The sequence below is a fragment of the Cryptomeria japonica genome, chromosome 8 (assembly GCF_030272615.1).
Source record: "Cryptomeria japonica chromosome 8, Sugi_1.0, whole genome shotgun sequence".
Taxonomy (NCBI): Eukaryota; Viridiplantae; Streptophyta; class Pinopsida; order Cupressales; family Cupressaceae; genus Cryptomeria; species Cryptomeria japonica.
The window spans coordinates 465,017,764-465,042,675 of record NC_081412.1 but is presented as its reverse complement, the minus strand read 5'-3'; the positions used below and the strand labels follow the sequence as shown (position 1 = coordinate 465,042,675).

General features: G+C 36.9%; 1 protein-coding gene across 1 annotated transcript in view; it reads left to right on the top strand.

Moving 5' to 3' along the window:
* LOC131034958 (protein MITOFERRINLIKE 1, chloroplastic) overlaps positions 1-18,640 on the top strand; it is a 29,017-nt gene extending 10,377 nt beyond the window's left edge. Inside the window, exons 2-3 of the mRNA XM_057966575.2 lie at positions 17,243-17,354; positions 17,661-18,640. Of these exons, the coding sequence (XP_057822558.2) occupies positions 17,243-17,354; positions 17,661-18,073 (525 nt within the window). The 3' untranslated portion in view covers positions 18,074-18,640. The remainder of the gene's footprint in view (positions 1-17,242; positions 17,355-17,660) is intronic.
* Positions 18,641-24,912: the final 6,272 nt, after the last annotated feature.

Here is a 24,912-nt window from a genome sequence, read left to right as displayed (position 1 = left end):
GATGGTTTATCGCAAACATTTGGATTTTCTCACCCTCAATGTATATAGCTTTTGACCACTCTATTTGAGTGCCAATTGCTTGCATCACAAAGTTAAGGGAGTGTTGAGTACATGGTGTCCAAAAAACTACGCATAGCTTTCCTCAACCAAAGCATCTGCTGCCCTGCACTTTTTTGCATTGCTTGTAAGGACTTGAGTAACATTTTTAGGACCCAAAATCTCTATTGACTCAATGAGTATTTTAGAAATGAATTTTGCATCTTTGATTTGCTTCTCACAATCAACTATCTTTTAAATCATTGTCCCTTTATTAAAGTTTGGTTTTACAATCTTTTCATCCATAAAAAATAATAGACACTCCCATTTCAATTCATGAATTTCTAATTGGTTTGAGTGTTGTCTTCACAATTTTTTAAATTTTTTCGGTAAAGTGGTGTATACCTTTTTATACACAAAACCTATCAAACTAGAAGGTACATTATTGATTCCCGTTAGTGTTTCCCACCAAGATGGTGATCTCACCACGTTGAAAGGAAGACCATTGGCATAAATGTAAAGTGTAATTTTTTCCTCTATAACGTCTCTTGTTTCATTTTGAAATGCCAAAACCAATGGGCCTCTTTTGCAAGAGGAAGGAGAGAGATTTTCTTCTTGGATGGAGGGCTTCTCCAAGAAAGGATGTTGGGAGGCCATTATTGGATCTGTAAATGTCTTCAATGATGTTTCCTACCTAAAGGATGAGATTTTAATTTTGCTCTCTCTCATAGCATTGGTTTCTTCTTTTTTTTTTTGATCGATAATCTCTTTTGACTAGAGCTATGAACCAGTGAGACCACATTTTTGAGGGGCCTCATCCTCAGTTGTTACAACGTTCATACACCCTTATCTCTCTATGATGCCTTCCTCAACCTTATATCTCCGAGACCAACAGTGCGGAACCACGAGCAGGGTAGCCCAATAGGGACCACGAACCAGTAGAGGTGAAAGACCCGTGTGGGTCCGATACAGCACCGCAAGGCACGAAAGACCCGTGTGGGTCTGACAGAAGTCCATGGGCACCACATGCCAACGAGAAACTGGATCCGTGAGAAACACATGCCTACGAGGAACGGGGTCCACGAGCACACCAACCCAGTAGGGGTCAAGCATGGTTAGTCAGTCCACGTGTCCTCCAAGATCACCTGTAAGTCCTCCAAGATCAGCCGCTATCAATTTCGCCTACCAAGGTGGGATCAAATCGGTATATGAACATACTGCTTTGGTCCAGGCGGGGATTTGAACCTTGGTTGCACCATAAACAATGCAACCATTTCACCGTTACACTAACAGGTGATCCCCCTGCATTGGTTTCTTCTTGTTCTTTAATGAATGGCATAATTTTTTCTTTTGGCAACCCCTTCTTATTTTCCCTTTGCATATTCTAATTCCATGCCCACTTATAGCACATAAGCAAAATTTCACTCGACTATATGACCTCTTAAATTGGACTCCATGCTTATTACAATTCCAAATAAAAGCCCCATCTCCCTGAAGTTATTCGAGCATCATAACATATTTCCATAGAGGAGATGCTTGATCATATTTAAATTGTTCATTTGATTCAATGTACCACTGAAATTGAACTAATGGCCATTCCAAATGGATTGCAATTTGTTATTGTAAGAACTTAATAAAATAAAAAAAAGCAATCCTATAATATGTAAAAACTCATGGCCATTCCAAATAGATTGCAATTTGTTATTGTAAGAAATTAATAAAATAAAAAAAAGCAATCCTGTAATATGTATAAACTAATGAAAGTCCAAAACAAACACCAAAAAACATTATAAAAAATTTAAAACTTTTTTTTAAATTTGATTTTTTTTTTAAATTGAAAGTTTTCATTAAAAAACTAAAAGAATTAGTTAAAATACTTACCCTAGATGAATATATATTCTTTGTGCAAGCTATATACTTTGTGATTTTTCTCCCAAACCAACTACCTTTCAAAATGCAAAAATGACTTAGCAAGAACAATTTTGTGTGAAATGGAGTTGTGTTTGTCAAACAACAAATAATAAGGGGTGCATTTTAGGTTTTAGGTTGCTTTTTTTCATTTGGTATGTTTTTAGAGTTTAAAAAATCACCTTTTAATTTGTTTTTGGGCATTTTGTTTTCTATGCCCACCCGTGGGAGTGTTCAGGATCTTTTGGGAGCAGCAAGGGAGTGTCTCGGGGAGCAGCTAGTGAGTGTCTTGGGAGTGGCCAATGAGTGTCCTAGGTGTCTTGGGTTCCTTGTGGGCATGCCAACGTACTCAGAGGGAACCTAAGGTGGTTGGGACACTCCCTAGCCATTCCTGAGCTTAGCCCAATCGAGTATGGGAGCAAGACTTGGAGTAGGAGAGCCCGACCGCATACCTTAAAACCAATATTGCTACTTAGCCTTTTCAATCATACTACTTCCTTACAAGCATGTGCTGTGGCCATATATTCTACTCTAGTAGTTGACAAAGCAACTAATAATTGTCTCTTGCTCATCCAACTTACTGCTTCACCAAATAGAATAAACACATATCCACTTGTAGACCTTTGGGTGTCAAGATCTCCAACCCGATCAAAATTAACAAATTTGTGTACACTCAACACTTTGACCATATTGTTAGTACCATGATAAAACAAACAATTGTTTAGATTTCCCTTCAAGTACTTGAACACTCATTTTTACATGTGTTCAATGTTCATTACTTGGCTATGCCGTGAACTTATTTAGAACTCCGACTTCTTAGGCAATGTTTGTTCTTGTATAGACCATCACATACATGAGACTGCCTGCCAAATTTGCACAAGGAACCTTCTCATGCACTCCAAATCCTTTGTAAAGTTTGGACATTGTTCCATATTTAGCTTTGTGCCAATTGGTAGAGGTGAACTACTGGCTTACCGTCTTGCATTCCAAATCTTTGCAAGAATGTGTCAAGATACATTCTTTAGTTTATATATAGTTTCCTTTTACGTTTATTCTTGCATATATTCATTCCAAGAAAATATCTTGTAGCTCCTAGGTCTTTCATATTAAACTTACTAGACAACTGAGTTATAAGTTCTTGAATTAATGCTTCTTGTCTGCAGTGATAAGCATATCATCAACATATAAAACAATAACCAAAATATTATTATTTACCTTCTTGAAGTATACGCAATGATCAGCATCACTTATTCCAAAACCCAATTCTAGCATCTGTATCAAACTTTTGGTTCCACATCCATGGAGATTGCTGCTTATAACTAGTTTCTTTTTACTTTTCACTTTGTATCCTTTAGGCTGTTGTATGAAAATTTCCTACTCTAAGTCTCCATACAAGAATGCTATCTTGACATCTATCTGCTCAATTTTCAAATCAACTGCCATAGCAATAGATAACAAAATTTGAATGTAACCCAGCAAGAGAGGAACCTCACCGAAGGCTATTCCCTCAATTGCCACCAACCATGCCTATACCACCCAAGTGATCCATTATCTTTGAACTACTTTTTGAATACCCACTTGCAATCAATAGGTTTCCTATCTTCAGACAAATCAACTGAATTTCAAGTTCTACATTGCTCTAATGCCACCATTTCCTCATCCGTGGCTTTTTTCAAAGATTTTTCCTCGTTGGAAGTGAAATCTTCTTCTACAAAACTTGGTTCACTATTAGTACAAGTTAGAGCAAAGACACAATGAAAATTTGGCAAACATTACCTTTTAGGTGATCTTTGTTGCCTAATAGACCTGATAGTTTGTAGTGAAGAACTTTCTTTTGCTTTTGCACTCTATTCTTCTTCAAAGTTTGTGCTCAATGTGCTTTTCTCTTCCTCTACAAAAATGTTATGTCCACTATCTTGTTCAGCTTCCAATACATTTTGTTGCTCCTTTGTTTTAAAATGAACCCTCTTAATTTCAAGTTTTACATTGCTCTAGTGCCACCATTTCCCCATCCATTGCTTTTTTCAAAGATTTTTTCTCTTTGGAAGTGAAATCTTCTTCCATAAAACTTGGTTCACTATTAGTACAAGTTAGAGCAAAGACACAATGAAAATTTGGCAAACGTTACCTTTCAGGTGATCTTTGTTGCCTAATAGACTTGATAGTTTGTAGTGAAGAACTTTCTATTGATTTTGCACTCTATTCTTCTTCAAAGTTTGTGCTAAATGTGCTTTTCTCTTCCTCTACCAAAGTGTTATGCTCACTATCTTGTTCAGCTTCCAATACATTTTGTTGCTCCTTTGTTTTAAAACGCACCCTCTTAATTTCAATATCCTTTGACTAGACAACTTTAGGCCTTTTAGTTACACCAATCTCCCTGAATGTAACTTCCCTAGAGTAGAGTAACTTAAAGGTTTTCAGATTTCAAAGCTTGTAACCTTTGACATTTTCTCCATTATTGGTTAAAATACACCTTATAACTTTGGGATCCGATTTGGACCACCACTCAGGCACTTGAACAAGTGCCTCATAGTCAAATACCCTCATATTGTCATGACCCTGGCTACAACACAATAATCATCACCATTCTAATTAAATAATCCATAAAATTGTCTTATTCCATAAGACTTTACAATTTTCTAAATAATAGCTTGCTAAGCATTCGATCCATTGATCAGCATACTAGTAAACAAACGTCTTCCTGGGAAGGGAAGAACGGGTAAAGAAATGAAAGAAGACTTCGAATTGGCATCCTTGCATTTGGTCGATCAAATAAAACCTTCATGTGATCGGCAATTTGTTAAGGAGAATAACTAAAGCAAATTAACAATACAGCAATCCTTAGAAGAGGCACGTGACAGTTGTGAAAGAACACAGCCTTGGGAACGGTTGTATACTTGGAAGAGGACATGACCCTTCATTCCAATTGAAGAGGTATATAAGGCAAATCACTATTGGCATCAAAGGCATCGAACAAGTAAGAGAATTCTATCTGCAACTATTAAGAGATCAAGCAATCTGCAAATCTGATATATCAAACAGATCAGAAATATCATTAAAGTGCAACAGCATTATTCAATTGTGGTATGGTAGATAATAAGAAGATTTCATTGTGCATATATATAGTCTATCTATATTTTTATAATTGAATATATAGTCTATTAATTCTTTGCTATGATAGAATTCATATATGTAATTATTTATTTATTTGAATCTCCTATAAGATATCATGGAAGGATTAGGGAGGAACCTCAATAAGGTCAGCAGGTGCGTCTTCCCCTTCTAAGTAGCCCACCTCATGATGGATGGACAAGAGTTCCTGCCACTTGGGGCCAAGAGGTCGAGTATGGATACTCTGCACTCTTGGGCTTAGTCGTGGTGAAGTTAGGGTGTCTTATTGAGGAGTAATGATTAGGGGAGCAGGTGCGTCTGCCCCTTCTAAGTAGACCACCTCATGCTGGATGGACAAGAGTTCCTGCCATTTGGGGCGAAGGGGTTGAGTATGGCTACTCCATGCACTTGGACTTAGATGTGGTGAAGTTAGGACACCCTAACATGCTTCCTCTCCAACCCTATTATGGTGGAATTTAACTATTGATTCTTGAGTTCTTAAATGATATTTTCAAATGAATTGAAATAATTGATAATATTAATGCATTATATGTTACCCTAACTCTTATTGAAATAGTGGTGGCCGTGGAATTATATGTTGTCTAACATGATTGCAGTACTGTTTCCTGGGTTTTAGCTTGCTAAAGACATGTTTATCGGTAAAGTTTAAATTCTAACTATATTACACCTCTTGTTTTAATTGAACTTGTGATTCTAGGGGAAAAATCTAGGGTAATCCCAAAAAGGGACATTACACATGCATTATCATTGGTTTTCTTCCAGTCCACACTTCATATTATATCTTGTTTGTTAGTGCAGAAGTAGGAGATCTGTTCTTCAATTAACATGCAGTGCCCACTGCCTCCACCCAATACTTTTGTCCTAGGCTCGTGCTACTCAACATACTCATAGCCTGATCAAGCAAAGTACTTTTCAAACTTTCTGCCACCCAATTTGTTGCAGTGCATATGGGGTAGTCCTTTGGTTCACAAATTCAACATGCTTACATAATACACTTTAGATCAGAATTCACCTCCATTATTTGTGAAACACCTTTATCTTCCTAATAGATTGATTCTCAACTAGGACTTTGAATTCCTTAAACTTGAAAAAAACTTTAAGTAAATATATCCAAGTATACCTAGAATGATATATCCAAGTAAATATATCCAAATATATCAAACACATTGCTGTGTATTACATCCAAAATCTCTTTCGCTCTGCTGTTTCTAGAGTTAAACTACACTCAATTATGCTTTCCTAGCACACAATGCTCACAAAAGTCAAAACTATCAGAACAATCAACAAGACCTTAACACCAAATTGTTATTTACTAATGTTTTTAAGCCGTTCTCATCCAAATGACCTAATGACAAATGCTGCAGTATTCTTGATTCAGATGTAGTAACGTCAGCACAATTGGATAAAGTTGATGCATCCAGCCTATACAAAGTACCATGCCACACTCCTTTTGAAAGTATCAAATTATTTCTAGCTGATCTACACCCTTTTGATTTTCCATCAAAAGTGATATGAACTCCTGCATTAGTCATTGTAGACACAGACATAAGGTTTCTTGCCAGACTTGGTATATGCACTACATCTGTGAGTGTCCATACTCTCCATCCATGAAAACAACTTAGACTTTTTCCCAAATAACAATTTCAAAGAGCTGTAGTCATCGAGAAACGCTTTGCCCTTCATCACTCTTGGTATACTTCAAGAACACTCGTAGTGTTGTGTCATATGAAAAGAAGCACTTGCATCAATTGACAATCAATCATCGCCCAACAATATTAACAGACACAAAACTAAGAGTATCATTGCAATATTCATCAGTATCAGAGGACTTATCAGAGAAGTCATCCTTATGCTCCTTTATGTGATCCTTTTGTCGAAACTCCAATATTTTATTTTAGACTTACCTAGATATTTAGATTTCTCCTTTCCCTTAGAACTCCTTTCTCTTGTCTTGTTCTTACCTTTCGTCTCTTTTGATCTGCCTCTAACCACAAGGACCTTGAAGGTTTATCATTGATAGACCCTTTTGTAATTTCTTAATTTATCAAAATGCTAATCACATTTTCGAGTTCAAGTGTTTTATCATTACTACTTAGTTATTCCATGAGTTTGATAAGGAACAAGGTAACCAAATGCATTTGTCCTCTTCACCCATCTTGACTCTTACTGATGTGAGTTGACTTACTATCACATTAAAACTATTTAAATGATTAGTTACACAGTCACATTCCCTCATTTTTAAAGAATATAACTTATTTAAAACAAGTTTATGTACTAGGCTATTGGACTGTTATAGTGTACCCAACTTCTTCCACAGTGAATTTTCTGTCTACTCTTGGGACACATTCATTAACACAAAATCTGAAAGACATAACTGGATTTTACTTCTAGCCTTCTTACCCTGTTTAACTAGTCCTCTTTAGACATACTTATATTTTTTTTAGAAGAAGATGCTGTAACCCATTGACCTCTCTCCACCAAAAGATCCTCCACCTTCAACTTCTATAATTTGAAGTTTTAACCATTGAACTTGTCAATTTCAGATCTCAACGTGCTTGCCATAGATTTAATGCTGTTCTATTTTGTCACAAAATCCTTTGAATATTTAATTGATTCTAGCTATATGCTAATAATAACTTTCTAACGATTGTAGGGTTATACCATTGCACATGCAAGGGTTTGCACTCCAATGAACTATATACAACCCAAACAATCATTTTGCTCTTTGCTACCAAATTCTAGGGATTTTTACCCTTATTATAAATGACTGACAAACTAGCATAATGAATTCTTAAGATTATGTTCTCAGTTAGAAATCAACATGTACCAAACCTAAATGCAACATGTATGGAAGTGATGGAATAGTACGCAGTCACAAAATTACACAGGACAAAGATTTTTATGTGGTAAACCCTTATAGGAGAAAAATCCACCACAAAAGGGCATCACAATTGTATAAGTGTTACAATAAGGGCTTTCAAAGACCTTTCACAGAGTCTCAATCGACAACATACACTTCTTGTGGGATTTGTCAAGTGCTTACACACCAACAATGTACAAAATGTCTTCAGTGTCTATTACAATATATTTCATGGCCTTGAGTAACCATGGCACATTTACACAAACAGTTATATATAAAAGTATTCATGGGAATACCAATTTTTCAATTGTATAACTAACTCGCAGAATACTAAAAATTATGTTAACATATTCTATACATATATGATGTCAGCATACTGCACTTACCAGCAAGTAAGAAGTCTCCATGTGGACAAGGTCCTTGTAAACTTTGTTGTCGTCACACACTATGAAACGATAGTCACATTGTTTAATTGTTAGTATTAGTATGCTTCCTGTATAACCACCACTACTGGCTTCTCTCTTGTGATTTGCACATACAAATATAAGTTCACTATAGATTGCTTGTGGTACCTTGTTTCATCTTCCAAGATATTATCCAACCCACAAATCATGCTCACATGTGCACCATTTTTGTAACAAGTGCACCTGCATCATTGATCATGATTCTAGCAAGTGCTACACATCTATTCAATGGTGAATTTTTTCTTCTAAATGCCTTGTGATGGCTGTCACAACATCTCCATATGTGGACAAACCATGTATGATGCACAACCACCACTATCACAAATCACATGTTAATCAACATAAAATGCTATACTGCAATCTGGAAACTTACCACATTTCACTGCATTCCATCGCATTCCATCAGAAAGAAAACTATAAATAAACTCTATCTACTAGGATTCTCCTAGGTGAATATCACCTAAATCCCAATAATTTTCGACATTTCGTATTGTAGTCTTACACCCCTACTAACCACATCATCTAGATATTCTGTGCTAAAGTTTAGAGGTATTAGTTTAGAAAGTGGGGTTATTGTTTCATGGAGTCTCAAGATTGGTGTAATGTCCCCAATTTTTCAGGTTCTTTATCAAGCTGTAGTAGCTGACACTCTGGGTTCACGTCAGCTTGTTCAGATGAGTAATCTAATGTTTCCGATGAGCTCAGTTATTTTATTGAAGTTATACGCCACTTTCCGAAGTGATTTCTAGCCTTTGGATTGGTCTCCAAGAATCTTGAAGAAGCCGTCTATTTTTAGTAAGTCACCCGATTGGTCTCGTTTGCTATTATTCGTCATCAAGATCACTCCGGTGCAATTGGAACTTGATTCCGATGTTTTCTAACAAGGTTTTGCAAATTTGGTGCATTAATGAGTTTTTTAAATTATTTTACCAAGGTTGCTTAAATTTAATTAAAATATTTAATTGCAACCTTAGTGTTATAGCTCATTGGAACTGGGGCGAAAGGTTTTAAATCTTGGGCACATAAAACAGTGACCTTAAGCGTCAAAATATTATTATATTATTGAAAGGGTCATTTTCAAAGGAAAAAGGGCGTTTAAATTAATAAAGTGACTATTAAATTAAAGTCCATTTATTTATATAGTCACTTTATTATTAAAAGGGACTCTTTATTCACTTAAGTGAGAAGTGATATTTTAAAAAGAAGTTATTTATCCCACATTCACAGGGTGGATGAGCAACTTCTAAGATGAAGCTATAAAATGAAGTTGAGAGCTGTCTTACAGGCATGCTTGGTGGATTTATGTTTCTATTCTATTGGATTTTTGGTGGAGAATCTGATTGTAGGGCTTGGAGGACGAAATCCCTCTTTGCTAGCAATTCCTACGCTGTTGGAAGACACAGTTTGGGAAATTGTGTGGGCATCAAGGTAAAATCTAATTTTATTAGCTGTTCATGTTCTTTGAAAGAGTTGCATACTTTCACGGTGATCGATTTGAGAAGTCGGGACTGTTTTTGGATTAATGTTGCTGAGACTAACTCTTCCTGAGCTATCTGTACCAATTTACCTTCTGCTGTGAGTTTTGTGGGAGCCATACAAAGCTGGAAAGGTGTCGCTCTGATCTGGAACACCATTGAGAGGGCCATACAGGACTAAGCAGCCACTGAAAGCAACGTGCAGGGCTGTATTTTTGACTGGGAAAGGGGCCGTACAGGTCTGATAACACCAACTGGCAGTCACATTCAGGTCTGAAGTAATTCTGGAAAGTGTCGTACCACTTGGGAGCTGCATAGTAAGGGTTTATGTTAACATTTCTGGGCATTGAGACTGCTGGTAAAGATTGGTGTATGCTACAGAAAATAAGAGTTTGACTGGACTTCTTTTTGTTCATCGAATGCCAAGTTTGGAAGCAGTAATAGGATTGAATACCTCTCACTGTTTGAAGACATATCAGGTCGGCATTGATATTTGCATCTGATTGTAATGCTTGGACATATTTATTGATATCAAAAGTGAACTAAGTTGGATTTGAATACCCAAGTTGTGAATTTAGTTTATGTATTCTTGTCTATCTTTCTGCATAATTCTATTTGCATTTGGCAATAATAGAAAAAACAATGCATAAACTCAGAGTAACTGAAAATCAGACTTCAAAATGAATTCATGCTAAGTGTTTGACAAAATGCCAATCAGTGCAAATTAATTTAAAGGGGCAACAGGACAGGGGATGCTACAATTGGGGAGATGTGGGAATAGGTCTTGAGGAACAAGGGCCTAGATTTGGGTATGGTGGGGAGATGGTAGTGGGGCAATAGTGGGTGGGGGTTTGGGGTAGTACCCCCAACAAGGTTGAGTTGCAGAACCCTCGCTATCAAGCCTAAATTAAGGCCTTTGAAACCACACAAACCTTCATGGAGCATGCCATTTGCATAATTTTATCTCTATAATTTTGCAACATCAAGTCCTTACTATTTCTAACCAAATCTTCATTCTTTAGAAAACTGATTTTGTGACTACATAGGGTTTGGGTGGAGTCCGTAAATCATTAGGGTTAGAGTTATTGGCACGATTAGGGTTAGGGTCTTGGGGATGCCTTAGAGTCTCTGTGCAGTCTCACAAAATAGGGGGAAATTTTGGAAATGTACCTAGATATGTGGTGGAAAAAAAAAGTGGGGGGAGTGGGTTGTGTTTCCCCTAATTCTGTGTGTCTCGAGGATGTCCCTATCCTAGAAACATTTGGCTTTTGTTTTGGGGTGGGGGGTTGCATCCCAATGGAACATGGTTTATTAATCCTTCAAACCAAGCTTGAAAAACTCGGATTTTGCAATAACTCGGCAAGGCCAAAAAAATTTAAAAACTCGGGACTCGCCAAAACTCGGCAAAACTTGGCAACTTTATCGAACATTTGAAAATACATTTTTTTTATATATAATTCAAAAACACACATTTACACCAAATTTGTATAACATATATGATTTCCATGATATATAAATCAAATATTTTTGGTAATACATAGCAACAAATGCAAGTATCATAGCATAAACCAAAAACCAAGTGCAACATATGAATAAAAGTTCAATACATATCAACGTATCATAGTGACATAGACTCATAGAGTCATAGACCACAAAACAAGAACCTCTGAAATTCTGATTACATATCAAGTTCAAAGTTTGGTATCAATGAAAATAAGAAATCATAAATTGCGTCTACGACTACAGCTCAAAACAGATTGTGGCCGCTGGGTGGGTGGTGCTGAAGTAGTGGCAACATCCTCAACACTAATAGGTGCCTCTGTTGCATGATCAACCTCCTGCTCCTCCTCCTCACGTGCTGCCACTTCCGCATCCCATTCCTCTCCTGCCCTCTCCAACTCACTCAGCTGCTCATTAGTAAGGAATGGATCCAAATCATTATCAACATCATCAGGAGAAGCAACCCATTCTGCTGCATATGGATCAATGTCATCCAAGTCAAGTGATTCATGTGAATCTTGTCCTAGCACCTTCTTCTCATGTAATCGAATGTTGTACCGCACATAGACAAGATCATTCAAGCGTTGTTGAGTCAACCTATTGCGCTTTTGTGTGGATGTTCTAAAAAACACTCCAGTTGCGCTCACAACCAGAAGCACTACAAGGCTGTGATAATATGTGGATGGCAAGCTTTTGAAGATTAGGTGTTATGGCACCATAATCTTCCCACCACAAATCTGCAAGGATACAAAATGTCATTTATAACTTGTAAAAATTTCAATAATCTTAAAGAGAGAAATAAATGGTAAAAATTAAACATATGTTTTTTTTTACTTGGTCGTAAGGTGGCTCTCCTACGTTTGCAATTAGGTGAAGAAAACAATTCCCCTAAGGCCTTCGTATAGCTCTGCAACTCATCAAGTATCAGGTCTCAAAGGATCTCATCATCAACTAATCTCCGAATGCATGTGTCAAGGCCAATTCTAACCTCTGCATCTGCTCTGAAACTCGGAGAGTAAAAAAACTTGGGATTCAAGAAGTAGGCAGCAGCATGAATATGTTGGTGGAGTTAATGGTTCCACCTCCGATCAATTATGCGCCATATGGGTTCATACTTGGTCTTGTTTGATCCATACAAGTGTTGAATCGCCTCTTTGGCCTTATCCATGGCCTCGTATAGATACCCCATGGAGTTATGATCCCCATCCACCATTCGTAGCACCCTCACCAACGGTTCCGACACCTAGATATAAAAAATCTAACAAAATCAGCAGATTGAAATATTAGAAAATTAAATAATAAATCATCAATTAAAGTTTCAAAACTTACATTGATGATCTCCTCCACTATCTTGGCAATCACAACCTTCTCTGCTTCAGGCTTTGTAGCATAAGGACTCCCCAATCTTTCACTCATGAACATCCGCTTCAGGTTGGGCAATGTAGCAAGTATGCTTTGCAAGGTGAGGAAATTGGTAGCAAAGCGTGTGACCCTTGATCGCACAAGATCCTTACCTTCAGTGTGCTCTCTCATAAGATTCAGGACCCATGTGTGATTGTAGATGTATTTGGTGATATTCCTTCCATCTTCAACCACTTTCTTTACCCAACTTAGTTTCCCTATGTCCTCAAGGAGCAAGTCAAGACAATGGGTAGCACAAGTGCTCCAAAATAATGTCGGATGTCTAGCCATTAGAAGTCTGTCGGCTGCCACATATGCAGCTGCATTATCAGTCACAACTTGGATGACATTCTGCACTCCCACATCCATCACCACCTCATCCAACATGTTGCACAAGGTCTCCTCATTCTTCACTTCATTGGAGGCATCAATTGATTTTAAAAATACTAATTGTCCCCCAGAAGCAACTAGAAAGTTGATGAGTGTCCTATTCCTACCATTTGTCCATCCATCAGAAAGAATGGTGCAGCCATTCTTTTCCCAAATAGTCCTTTGCTCTTCCACTAATGCATGAGTGTTTTGGACCTCATCCTGCAATAACGGTCCACTTACCTCGTAACGGCTTGGGGACTTGAACCCCTTACCTGCCATAGTCAACGCGGTGACCAATTGGTCCCAAGATGGACTAGAAATAGCATTGAACGGAATATTGTTGTAGATAAAAAATCTAGCACACGCCACCTTGGCTTGTTGGTGAGCCTCTTTATTCCATGCAGTGCCGAGCAATCCAGGTTGTGCACCAGGAGTGTTACGTGGAATAAAGAAGTTTTCCATGTTGCTGTCCAAAGTTCCCTTTGCTCGTATCCGTGGCCCAAGGGAAGAACTAGATGTCCCCACATTTGTATGTGACCATATGGAACTCAAATCTGCCCTTGGGGCTGCCATTGCCTCTGCTGTTCTCTTTTTTGTTGCCCTCCTTTGATCATATGCTTCAAGCGTTGCTATTGCATCTCTCGTAGCCTCTTCAGTACATTCCGTACAGCTTGTGGTATCTCGGCATTGAATTTTTGCAAGGTGATATTTGAACCTATTAATGCCACCTTTTAAATTTTTTTTGCAATGGTTGCAAAATACATCTCCTCGTTTTGGACCTGGTCTTCCATGTTTCCAACAAGGGTCTCTCTTTTTGCCACCAACTTTAACTGTAGAAGCTGAATCCATTTTCTTTCAAAAAGATGTGGAAAAGAACCTAGCAAAAGAGAGACAACATTTAGAGATCAATAACATTGTTAACAAAAAAAATCACGAACATCCAAAAATTACAATGACTGTATAACTGTATTTTATTTACAGTCATCTATTAATAGATGACTATCTAAAATTAAAAATTTTAATTGGTTGTGTATTTTTTTAAGTTTTTAACTTCAAATTTAAATTTAAATGAAATACTTTAATACACATTGACATTACATAGTTGACAGTCATTTCAAATGACTATGTATTACACACTCATTTCACAATTGACTGTGTAATACACAATCATTAATTACAATGTACATTAATACACAATCATTTGAAATGACTGTGTATTACACAATCATTTGAAATGACTGTGTATTACACAGTCATCAGTCATTTGAAATGACTGTGTATTACACAATCATCAGTCATTTCAAATGACTGTGTATTACACAGTCATCAGTCTTTTGAAATGATTGTGTTACACAGTCATTTTAATTGACTATGTATTCACAGTCATTTAAAATTTTAAAACATAGTCATTTTTAATTGACTATGAATACAAAGTCGATTAAAATTTAAAATGACTGTGAATTCAAAATAAAACAATACAATCAATTAAAATTAATAGTAAGTGTAATACTGTAATACAAAAATGAAAAGACAAATACAAAATCACAATAGTTTTTTACAAAATAGTAAATACAAATCATACAAAAATTAAAAACAAATACAATTTCGAATCTTGCTGCAAATGCAAAAAGATCTAAGAAAAATCATGAATAAAAACCTGGTTGCGCGTGCAATGCAAACCCTACTGGAAATCGCGTGGCGTTTTTTGCCTTCCGGAGTCGCACGAAATGGAATAAAGACTTAGGTTTTTTTTTGGCTTGCGACTTAAGTCGCATTTTTCTCGTGTTTTGTGCCGCGTTTTTCGGGCGGGTTTCGGCGATTAACGGCAAGTATTTGCCAAAAAAATCGCGGCGATTATATGAAAAAATCGTGCTGAGTTTTTCCGCGAGTAATTTGCGCGCCATTAGGTCTCGCGATTACTCGTGAGTTTTCTAATGGCTCGCCGCGTTTTGCATCTCTGCTTCAAACCATTCATTAATGGTGCCTTTCAATGTATATAAATGTGGAGTAGAATTTACTTCTCAAGTTAGAAAATCAACTAGTAGAGCACCCTTGCTTCTATGCCTTGGTTGAGCACTCCTACTTTTAAGCCCTTCCTCCCCTCTCCAACTCAATTGTTTCTTCATACTCCTTTAGTTGTTTTGCCACCGTGCTAGATTTTTTTAAGCTTTTCTAGTAAGGGTGATTGACTACTCTAGTGTTTCATTGTTATTGAGTGTCACTCCATCTTTTTGTTTGTCTAATTTCAAATCTTTCAAACTCTCTGTAGCAATCCTCCTAGTGTACTCTATTGAGGCTTCCCTAGCCTTTTCTATTCTTTTATTATAACTCTCTTATCTCTCTTGAACTTGTCTCAACCTTCTTTCCTCCATATATATTTCAATTGCCATCTTAATCTCCTCATCAATTTCTCTCATCTCCTTTTTCCATGGGTGTTTTTTGATTTGAAATTACATTGGTTCTTTTATCCATCCTCCATGGCTCAATCTCGACGAGCCTCAATGGTTGCATATTTTTAGGATTCACCCCATTCCATTTGTCAACCCATATGTACCCAACCCCTCTCCAAGGATTAGCACCTAGCGTGTGCTACTAGAAAACATAAAAATGGCTTTCTTTCTATCTATCATTACATCTCCATGAAAATTTTCTTACCTTGAAACTCTCTGTGTTTGGTCCTTTCCTTACCGCCAACTAATAGGGTCCTAGTAACAAAACCAAATGTTGAAAATAATGTGCAGACTGGAGATCTGAGCTATTTCTTTGTCAATTTTGTATTTACCCTAGTGTGATGGATAAGGAAAAGAATTAGAACATGTGCGGTGGATTATAGATTCATGCCGGTAGATTCCAACTTATCTCAAATAAAATAAATCAATCATACATATGCCATATACACATAATAGATCTCAACGATCTTCATAATCACATGGTATATATCTATCAATTCATAAACACATATATAATAGCTTCTCATGTATCAATTACAAATTACAATCTCTCAATATTACATGCTCTTATCTGTCTTTAAATATATATTCACACCTTTCTTATATGATATATCACATACATTCCACTCACATATCTCACTCATCAGATCTTCTATTCCTATGTGATACATATATGTTTTTGAATACATATAGGGATGCATCCTTCTTCGTGTTTCTTTGATGATATACCTCTTTGTAGGTGCTGCAGGGCGACTGTAGGTACCACCCTGTTGTTTCCTTGGCTTGCAATGACTTCAACATGTTCTGTCCTACTTGAAAATGTGTGCTCTTGTTGGCACCCTTGCTGGTTTTCACCTTTGGGCTCCATTAGGTTGCCCTTCTGGTTTTCAAGCTAATGGGTTTGGCATGGCTGTGTCTTGTCAATACTCTCCCATGTTTTCAAGCAGGGTCCTTAGGCTTGCCACCACCTCTCCTATGTGTGGATGCCATTTTGTTATTGGAAAAATGAAATGAAATCTTAGCATAATGAAAAAAAGAGAAAAAAACCAAACAAAACCCTAGCAGCTGTTACAAACTAAATCAAAATCATAATAAAATAGTACATAATTGAATCCTAGCACTATATACTTACAATTATGCACCTTTTTTTTAAATAGAAAAATGTTACATACCTGTCAAATGCAACTGAATCAGACCTGACAAAGTTGTTGATCTTTCTCACACCTCACTCCCAAACACCTGCAACTTAATGTGCAAATACAAGTGCTTGAAAAAACAGATTGAAAATTGAAGAATGGTGTCTTTTTGGCCAAACTGACATGTTCCAATGCCATATAAATATTTGCTAAGTTTTACAGTTGGGTTCACAAGTTATTGAGTAACTTGCATGTTCTATCTGACTTGCAAGTGCAAGTACCCACAAGTCCATATTTTCTTGATTGTTATTTGAATTAGCATTTCCCATGGCGAAGATGAGGATTTGCCTCAATTCTATTTAGAAATTAATAAATTATCAAGACTTTCAGCAAAAATATCTTATTAATTATCATCGGCAGTATGAAATAAGAATTCAAGATTGAAAAGTATTTGTGAGTTTTCCAGACTTATAAAAAAGTGGGCTTCTTAAATGATTCATGGATGCAGGCTGGGGCACCTGGCCGCTCTTGGCAAGTTCTGTTAGCAACTATAGAACGTGATGGGATTGGTGGCTTATATGCAGGATATTCTGCTACAATCTTTAGGAATTTGCCTACAGGTAAGCTAGGCAGTTTAGGAATTCTGGAGGGTATTACCACTAGTGAATTCAAAAGTTCTTAAGATTTTTGATAATTTGAAGATCTCTTTCAAATGTCTTCAAATTTTATATATGAAATTTGCAGAAGAGCTATGGTCCTAACTTATGTAGATTATAAACAGTAAATAAATGATTTCTTTACTATTGAAATCTTAGTTTGTAGAAATTAAATGTTTTTTTTTACCCAAATGTAAGACATTTTGGGGAAAAACTGACAAATTCTAGCTTCTTGCCAGATGATAGCAACTAAATTTTTTAAAACTGCAGGCGTGCTTAGTTTCTCATCTTTTGAGTATCTGAAGGCTGCAGTTCTGAGCAGAAGTGAGAAACCTAACTTACAGCCAATGGAGAGTGTAATGTGTGGTGCACTGGCTGGGGCTATATCTGCACTCCTCACTACCCCTCTAGATGTTGTCAAGACAAGGCTCATGACTCAGGGAGTAGGAGGAAATTTGGCCATGTCATCTGCTACTTATAAAGGTTTTTTGCCCACTTTCAACAGGATATGGATTGAAGAAGGGTGGAAAGGTTTGACACGAGGAGTGGGTCCTCGTGTCCTGCACAGTTCTTGCTTTGCTGCCTTAGGGTATTTTGCATTTGAAACAGCCAGGCTTACCATATTGAGACTCTACATTGCCCGAAAGACTGCTGCCCTTGAAGGGCAGGGTAACCCTACTTGATTACAAGCAGGTTTTTTGTTACATTGTAACTGTAAGTGATGAAAAGCTATTGGAAGACCTTGCCTTGGTCTATTGGTTAAGAACCCAAATGCACATACTCAAATTTGAGTTCAATTATTTTTCCAGGAAGTATTTACATTGGGGATCCTTCTTTCCAGCTATATAATGTATACGCTTACAGTATCTTGGGAAAAGTTGACGAGCTTTGAAATATTTTCATCTCATTGTTGAGCGATTCTCAGAATATTTTATCTTTCACTTTGAAATTGTATTGTAGAAGGGAAGGATCCCTTGAAGAAGAGAGTTTTTATTTGCTTAAACATTCCTTTCTCTTAGAAGTATATTCCAGGCAATAACTCCATAAGCTGGCTAGCTGTAGTGCTTTAGTGGTGAAGGTGTCGCTAATCCACAGGTGCTACATACAGAGGATTTTTCACTCTACTTCTCATCTTCAACAAGTCAGTTTCGGGTAGAGTTTGTGTGATTATGTTTATTTTCTATTTTTCAGGCTTATTTGTGCAGTAAAATATTCCTGGTTATGAAATATACTGCTCCTTCGTTCTTCATCTATTCCAAGGTTTGCATACACAGGCCAGTACTAATGCATAATTCAAATTGTTGGTTCTTATTACATGATTGATGCAGAGAAGTGTCTTGAATAACAAAGAGAAGAGTCCCAAGTAACAAAAATATGTATCAATAGTAAATGTGCTGTTAATGTGTTAATAGGCTATTTTGTTATTGTTTATTGGGATTTGGGTGATATTTAGAATATTGATAATTAGTTATATTTCCTGTTGGTTAACAAACATTATGTGAATGCTTTGTGCAAGCTTCTGTGAGATGTCTCTTGGTGGCCAAGTATGATATCCATACTACTGGATGTTTTGGCCTTAGTTGGCATCTATACCTTCAAGAAGTTTTCGCTACCCTACTTGTTGATTGTTTTGATTTCTATTATATTCAGTTTATACACTGTTTCATGCTGATTTTGATTTCTTTAGTTTGAAGCCGTTGTCATTTATGTACTGACAGTCATTGTATTACTGTTTTATAGCTGTATCAGCTATTGTTGTTACTAAATCTGCCTCTGTTATCATAATACTGCTATCATTCAAGTAGTTTTGACTGTTTTTGAGAAATCAGGCTATTAACATGTTTTTCCAGCATCAACTCCAAGTTTGCTGGTCCTGAATTTTCAGGACAGCCCTTTCAGGGTTTTTAGTATTTTTTTCCTGAATTTGTTATCTTTTTAATTTTATGCACCAAGTAGACCAGGCTGTTCAATCTTGAAAAAGGGTATGTCTCTCCAATTTCCCAATTCCCTAGGAGTTCTAGGATGTTGGGGATATCATCCAGATCACTAGGGCTTTATCCCTGTAGAACTTTGTTTTTCAAATATGTTCAGCTTCATGAAGAATTATAAAGAAACTGATTATTGGAACTTGAAGAATGTGCTGAGGAGGCTATGAGCAATTATGGAAATACTTCAATCTATATTGTTCTTGGTGAAGATCCAGCCCTTAGTTGCATTCTCTTTGAACTTGAGTTGTCAATTAATATGTAGCTTGAAGACTTCTTCAATGTAGTTATGACCTTTTTTAGTTATTGTTGGGAGACGTGATGAGAATAATTCTCCTACTGTGATCACCTTGCTTGTGAATACCATTATCATTGTAATTATCTCACATGCACACTTGGTCCATTTCAGCAGAGCCTTGCTGATTGCATGTATGTTAGACTGACTTGAGGTGTCCATAGACATGTACAGTTCAGCAATTGGCTTTAGCTCAACTGCATGAGGTGTCCATGAACCTTTACAGTTAACTAACTGCACGTCAGTGAGACTAATCAAGGTGTCTACGCATGCTCAATTCAAGGCAATTTACATCCATTTAACCTCATTATTGTAAAACTATTATTCCTCTTTAACAAAGAGTGCATATCAGCAGTTGTGGCAGATATCACTTCAATGCCCATATCCGCTTTTCCTTAATTTACTTTATGCAGTTTCTTAAATTATATTAATTGCTATCATATCCTGCAATCAGGCCTCTTGCAGTTCTACTGTTGTGAATCTACTTTGATATTATTTCCATCTAGATTTCTCGTTGAATTCCAACCTCAAGAGGCATGTCTTTATTAGTTTCCTCCATTCAGCCTAAAACATATCAGAGGGTATATCTGAGTGTGTAGACAATTCTACTTTCTGCAGCAGAATCAGATTCCGCCTCTTACATCATTTTCAACCATCCATGTAAGACTTGCTAGCTACATAACTGTCTATTTGGCACAAAGTTTCAGCAATAGAAAGATCTTGCTGCAGACATCATACATGTCTTCTGGAGAAAGTCCAAATTCGTTGTATGGATATTTTCTATAGTCTTGCGTTTTGTGCAAAACTACAAACTACAAAATCTGCTGGGTCAAGTCGTATTTTTGCAGGAGGTAGATTTTGTTTATCCGACAGCTTTTGGCTTCTGCTGTTCAACATAAAACCCTATTGTATTTTCGTCAGAGGCAAAGAAAAACATCTGATCATGATGGGCATGTTCTAACAATTGGTAAAACGATGCGCACAATCATCTGACATCTCCATAATGGTTCATGCATAGAGGTGAGGGACATGGGGGAATCAATCGTATATGATACAGAGAGCCAAGGGTGATAGGTAGGGAATGTGCTTGTAACAGGTGTTGGGCAAGTCTTCTGAAGTGTTGGGAAGACTAGAGTGGGTGTTGTAAGGAGGGGAAATAGAGGAGAACGTGGAGTGATGATAGGATAAGTTTTGGGCCAAAGAAAATGGGTCTTGTCAAGGTTTAAGTGGAATTTATGGAGGAATCAAATTGAGGAATCTTAGCTGGATGAATCGAAAATCAAGTGCTGTGAATTCTAAGGGAAGGGTTGTGGAGAATGAATGAATGTCTGTAGACTATATTTAGAGAAAGAAGAAAAAGACTAGGCTATAGGTTGTCATTTTTGCATTTTGATTATAGGGATAGGGTTCAAGATGGTGACTGCATTTTTTTGGGGGGTGGTGGAGGGGCAGGGTGTTTTTATTTGTAAGGAAAAAAGAATTGTTATTGCCAGTTGTCACAGAAAATTAGAACTGGAGGTGTAGGAAATGTCAGGTCATCAAATGAAAGGTAAATTTATGAACCTCCAAGTGTATTAGTGAACCTAGGAGATATCTGCTTTTTCTTTTGTACTAACTATTAGAATTAATTAGATAACAAGCATTAAATACATAATAAACTACTCTGATGATCTAGTCTATGAATATTTAGCACATGAGCTAGGAAATTGAGACATGTAAATTGAATGAAAATAATAAATAAAAAATGACCTTATGCACATGATGTCTGCTGGACTTGAGCTTGGAAATGGATTGGGGAGGTCTGAAAGTGCTTGCAGGTGAAATCTGGGCTGCAATTTTTGCTGCGTTGATGGGCATAATTAACCTTCTTGAGAATAGTAGTTGTATTAACGGGTGCATGTGACCTTTGTTCCTGGCCTTCTAAAACCTTATGGGGCCTTCTATCTTCAATCCGTGGCCCCAATTTTGCCTGCAAACTACTCATGTTTAATGTTGTTTATTAGATATTCAAATTTGAGTGTAGGGGAGAAAGGAAAGTGAATGTGTCGTTTGGGAGACTGCCTTAGTCCCCTAGATGGTGTATTTCAACAACCACAAGAATTCTTATTGGATAAATGGCCTATGTATGAAACTAGCACGTGTAGATTGATGACAAAGGGACGTGGGAAATGATCACAAAGAGATATACAAGGAAAACCAAGTGTTTCAAATTGGGCTAGGATTATAATGGTGTGTGCATGTAGATTTGGGAATGCCTAAAGGGTCTCACAATGAATTAGGGTATAGGATATTGAAATGAAAGGGGAGATGGAAAACTACAAGGATGTCATAGCTTGGATACTTAAAGGAACTCCATGACATTAGATCTTCAATCCTTTGCCTCCTTTGATGGTGTTGCTACAACTTTGATGGTGGAGAGGAGATATTACGTTTTCACAATGATGCATAGTGAGTAATTGAAGGGAAAAGTATGATTATATATGAATCCATGCTAAGTTTTTTGACACGTGATTAACAAAAAATGTATTCTTGATTTCTAAAAGGGTCCCCCTATGTTGGGGATGTTGGTGCCCATGGAAGCAAGTAACCTCTCATTATAGAGTTAGCAAAGGACTGGTCTAGGACTAATTCTCAACCCTTGGGACATTTGTAATATTTAGTTGTGAGCACTAGGATGACCATAAAATGTGTAAATGAATCAAAAACATTGTAGGGAAATTTTCACTAAATTGAGGGCAGAACCATAAGGCATAAATTGTTGAAGCATGCAATTTTGTCATTATACTTATCTACTAAACCACTACTTAAGGACAAATATACGTTAATTGTTGGTGGCACCTTTGATATTGATATTATTCAATTCAATAAAGAAGTTTTGAAAATTCGTTGAATATTTAGACATTTTTGAGTGATAAAAAATGTCCACATTGCTTCAAGATTATAATTGCTTGTTTGCTCCATCTTATCAAGACATGCTAACATTTTAGAGTGATTGTCACACATAATATTGTTCTTGACAATCCATAAACTTGGAGAAGATGTGTCCCACTCTAATACATCAACTCATGGATTTTAAGTGAGATGCCTCGTTCTGCTTCTATGTGAATTTAACTAGCTCTAATTGCTACCTATGCATATGCATTAAGGGAATAAAAACATGAACATCTTAAATGCAAAATATAAATTTTGACATCATGCAAAACATACATGCAACACAATTAACTTGATAGACCTTCAAATGGATAGAAAATTCCTAGAAGAGCAAGCTAAGCTTTTCATGTCACTAATCCTTAGTCTTATATGTGAATATATTGTCAAATGAACTTAAAAAGATCGACATATTGTACCAAGTTTCTGACATCTATAAAATTTACTTGAAGACGAGTATGACTTGCATCTTCCTTGCTATGTGGAGTAGAGAACAATATCTCAAACATTTGTTTTTTATTATGATAAGTAGTAAAACAAAGGTGCTGACCCTGCATACAAACATCTCATAGGTGGCATAAAAGAAAGGCAACAAAACAAGAGTGTTGATCCTATACAAGCTCAAGTCAAGCATGCCAACAACAATAGATCAAAAGATCACTGTTAAAAGGCGTATCCAACCAATCAACACAAAAGAAAAACCCACCTCAAGAGAGGGGAGAACCACCTAAAACTCGTCACGAAAGAGTTTTGGGGGAGGGGGACTTACCTTTACGCTTATGACAAACAATAGTCCAAATGATACTATTATTAGGAACATCATTGCAAGACAAAACAAGTGGGGAAATCCCCTTAGAGTGTCTGTTAGCACCTGGAGCAGATTGTAGCTGTAGAACAACACTTTGAGCAGACTCAACAAGAGCATATTGTTGCTGCAACATGAGCAATATGAGAAAAATCCTCAAGGCCTGAGGAAGCCACACCAGTAGGATCTAGGTGGGCAACAAAGGCCAGAGAAGCAGTAAGAGGCACAACCTCATCCTGAGAGTCATCATCATCAACATGTGAAGTGTCATTAGAATTAGGAGCCATGACAATCAATGATCAACACTAGTGTCTTTCCACCAAGTAGCAACACCTTTACGGTGAGAGAAGAGAACAATCCAAAGCTAGGTGACCAATTGAGAAGCATCTATGATAATGAAAAGGGAGGCCCTCATAATCCAGTGATTGAGTCCATGGCCTATCCCCAACCATAAGAACCACATCCCTAGGGAGAGGCATAGAGATGTCAATGTCAATTAAAATGCGAGCAAAAGTAGAATGACCCATAAAGGACGTGGAATCATCAATGTATCGAGTGATATGATATTATGATGTATTTAGGTGGATGAAGATGCTTGCTTGTGGCATAGGTCCTTTTAGTTAGTTATAGTGGGTCATGAGGACAACTTGTGTAATTAATTATATTAGGTGATGAGTAGGCCTTCATTATAATGTTATTGGGAGATGGTATATGTATAGGAGGTGAATGCCATTGTAAGGATTTGTGTTGAGTATGATATTGTGTTTGGGATCTCTTGGAGATATAGCATGGAGTGGGTTTTTCCATAAGGAGTATTGTACAATGTTATCCTACCTCAAGGGTTTATTCTATTTCTACATATATTGGATATTAGGGCATCTTAGCCCACAAACATCTCACACAAGATATTAGGGCATCTTAGCCCACAAACATCTCGTGTTGTGTGAGATCTTTCTTCTAAAATGTATTATTTTTATTATAATAAGTGTGTATCTTCTCACACCTAATATGATGTTCACATTACAATAGTCTGGAATAATTCATTGCATCAATGTTGCGAGCTCAACATGCAACTCTTCAATGAATCTAGATGTTTGAAACACTGGCTAACTCAACCAATCCACTCAACTCTCCAATCAATTAGGTCTCCAATAATATTTTTATCACACAAGGTTTGCAAGCTTTGACACTCTACTAAATAACATGCAACAATAGCTCAACTCCATCAGTCTAACTAACTTTGACATTTACACTAGCAAGATGCATTGACTTAGACAAACAATTCATGCATGAGCTAACAACACCACAATTCATCTCTACACTTAGTCTTCTTACTAACACATTGAGGGAAACTTTGATTTGAGGGACCTTTGATGATCTTTGATAGGTCACCAATATAGGCACCCTAGCAGTCCATCTTCTTTTCTCATCCCCAAGCTCCTCTCAACCACTTCACACTTATAGAAATGCTTGATAGCCTCAAGAGTGTTGAATGGTTGCCCTCTAGGA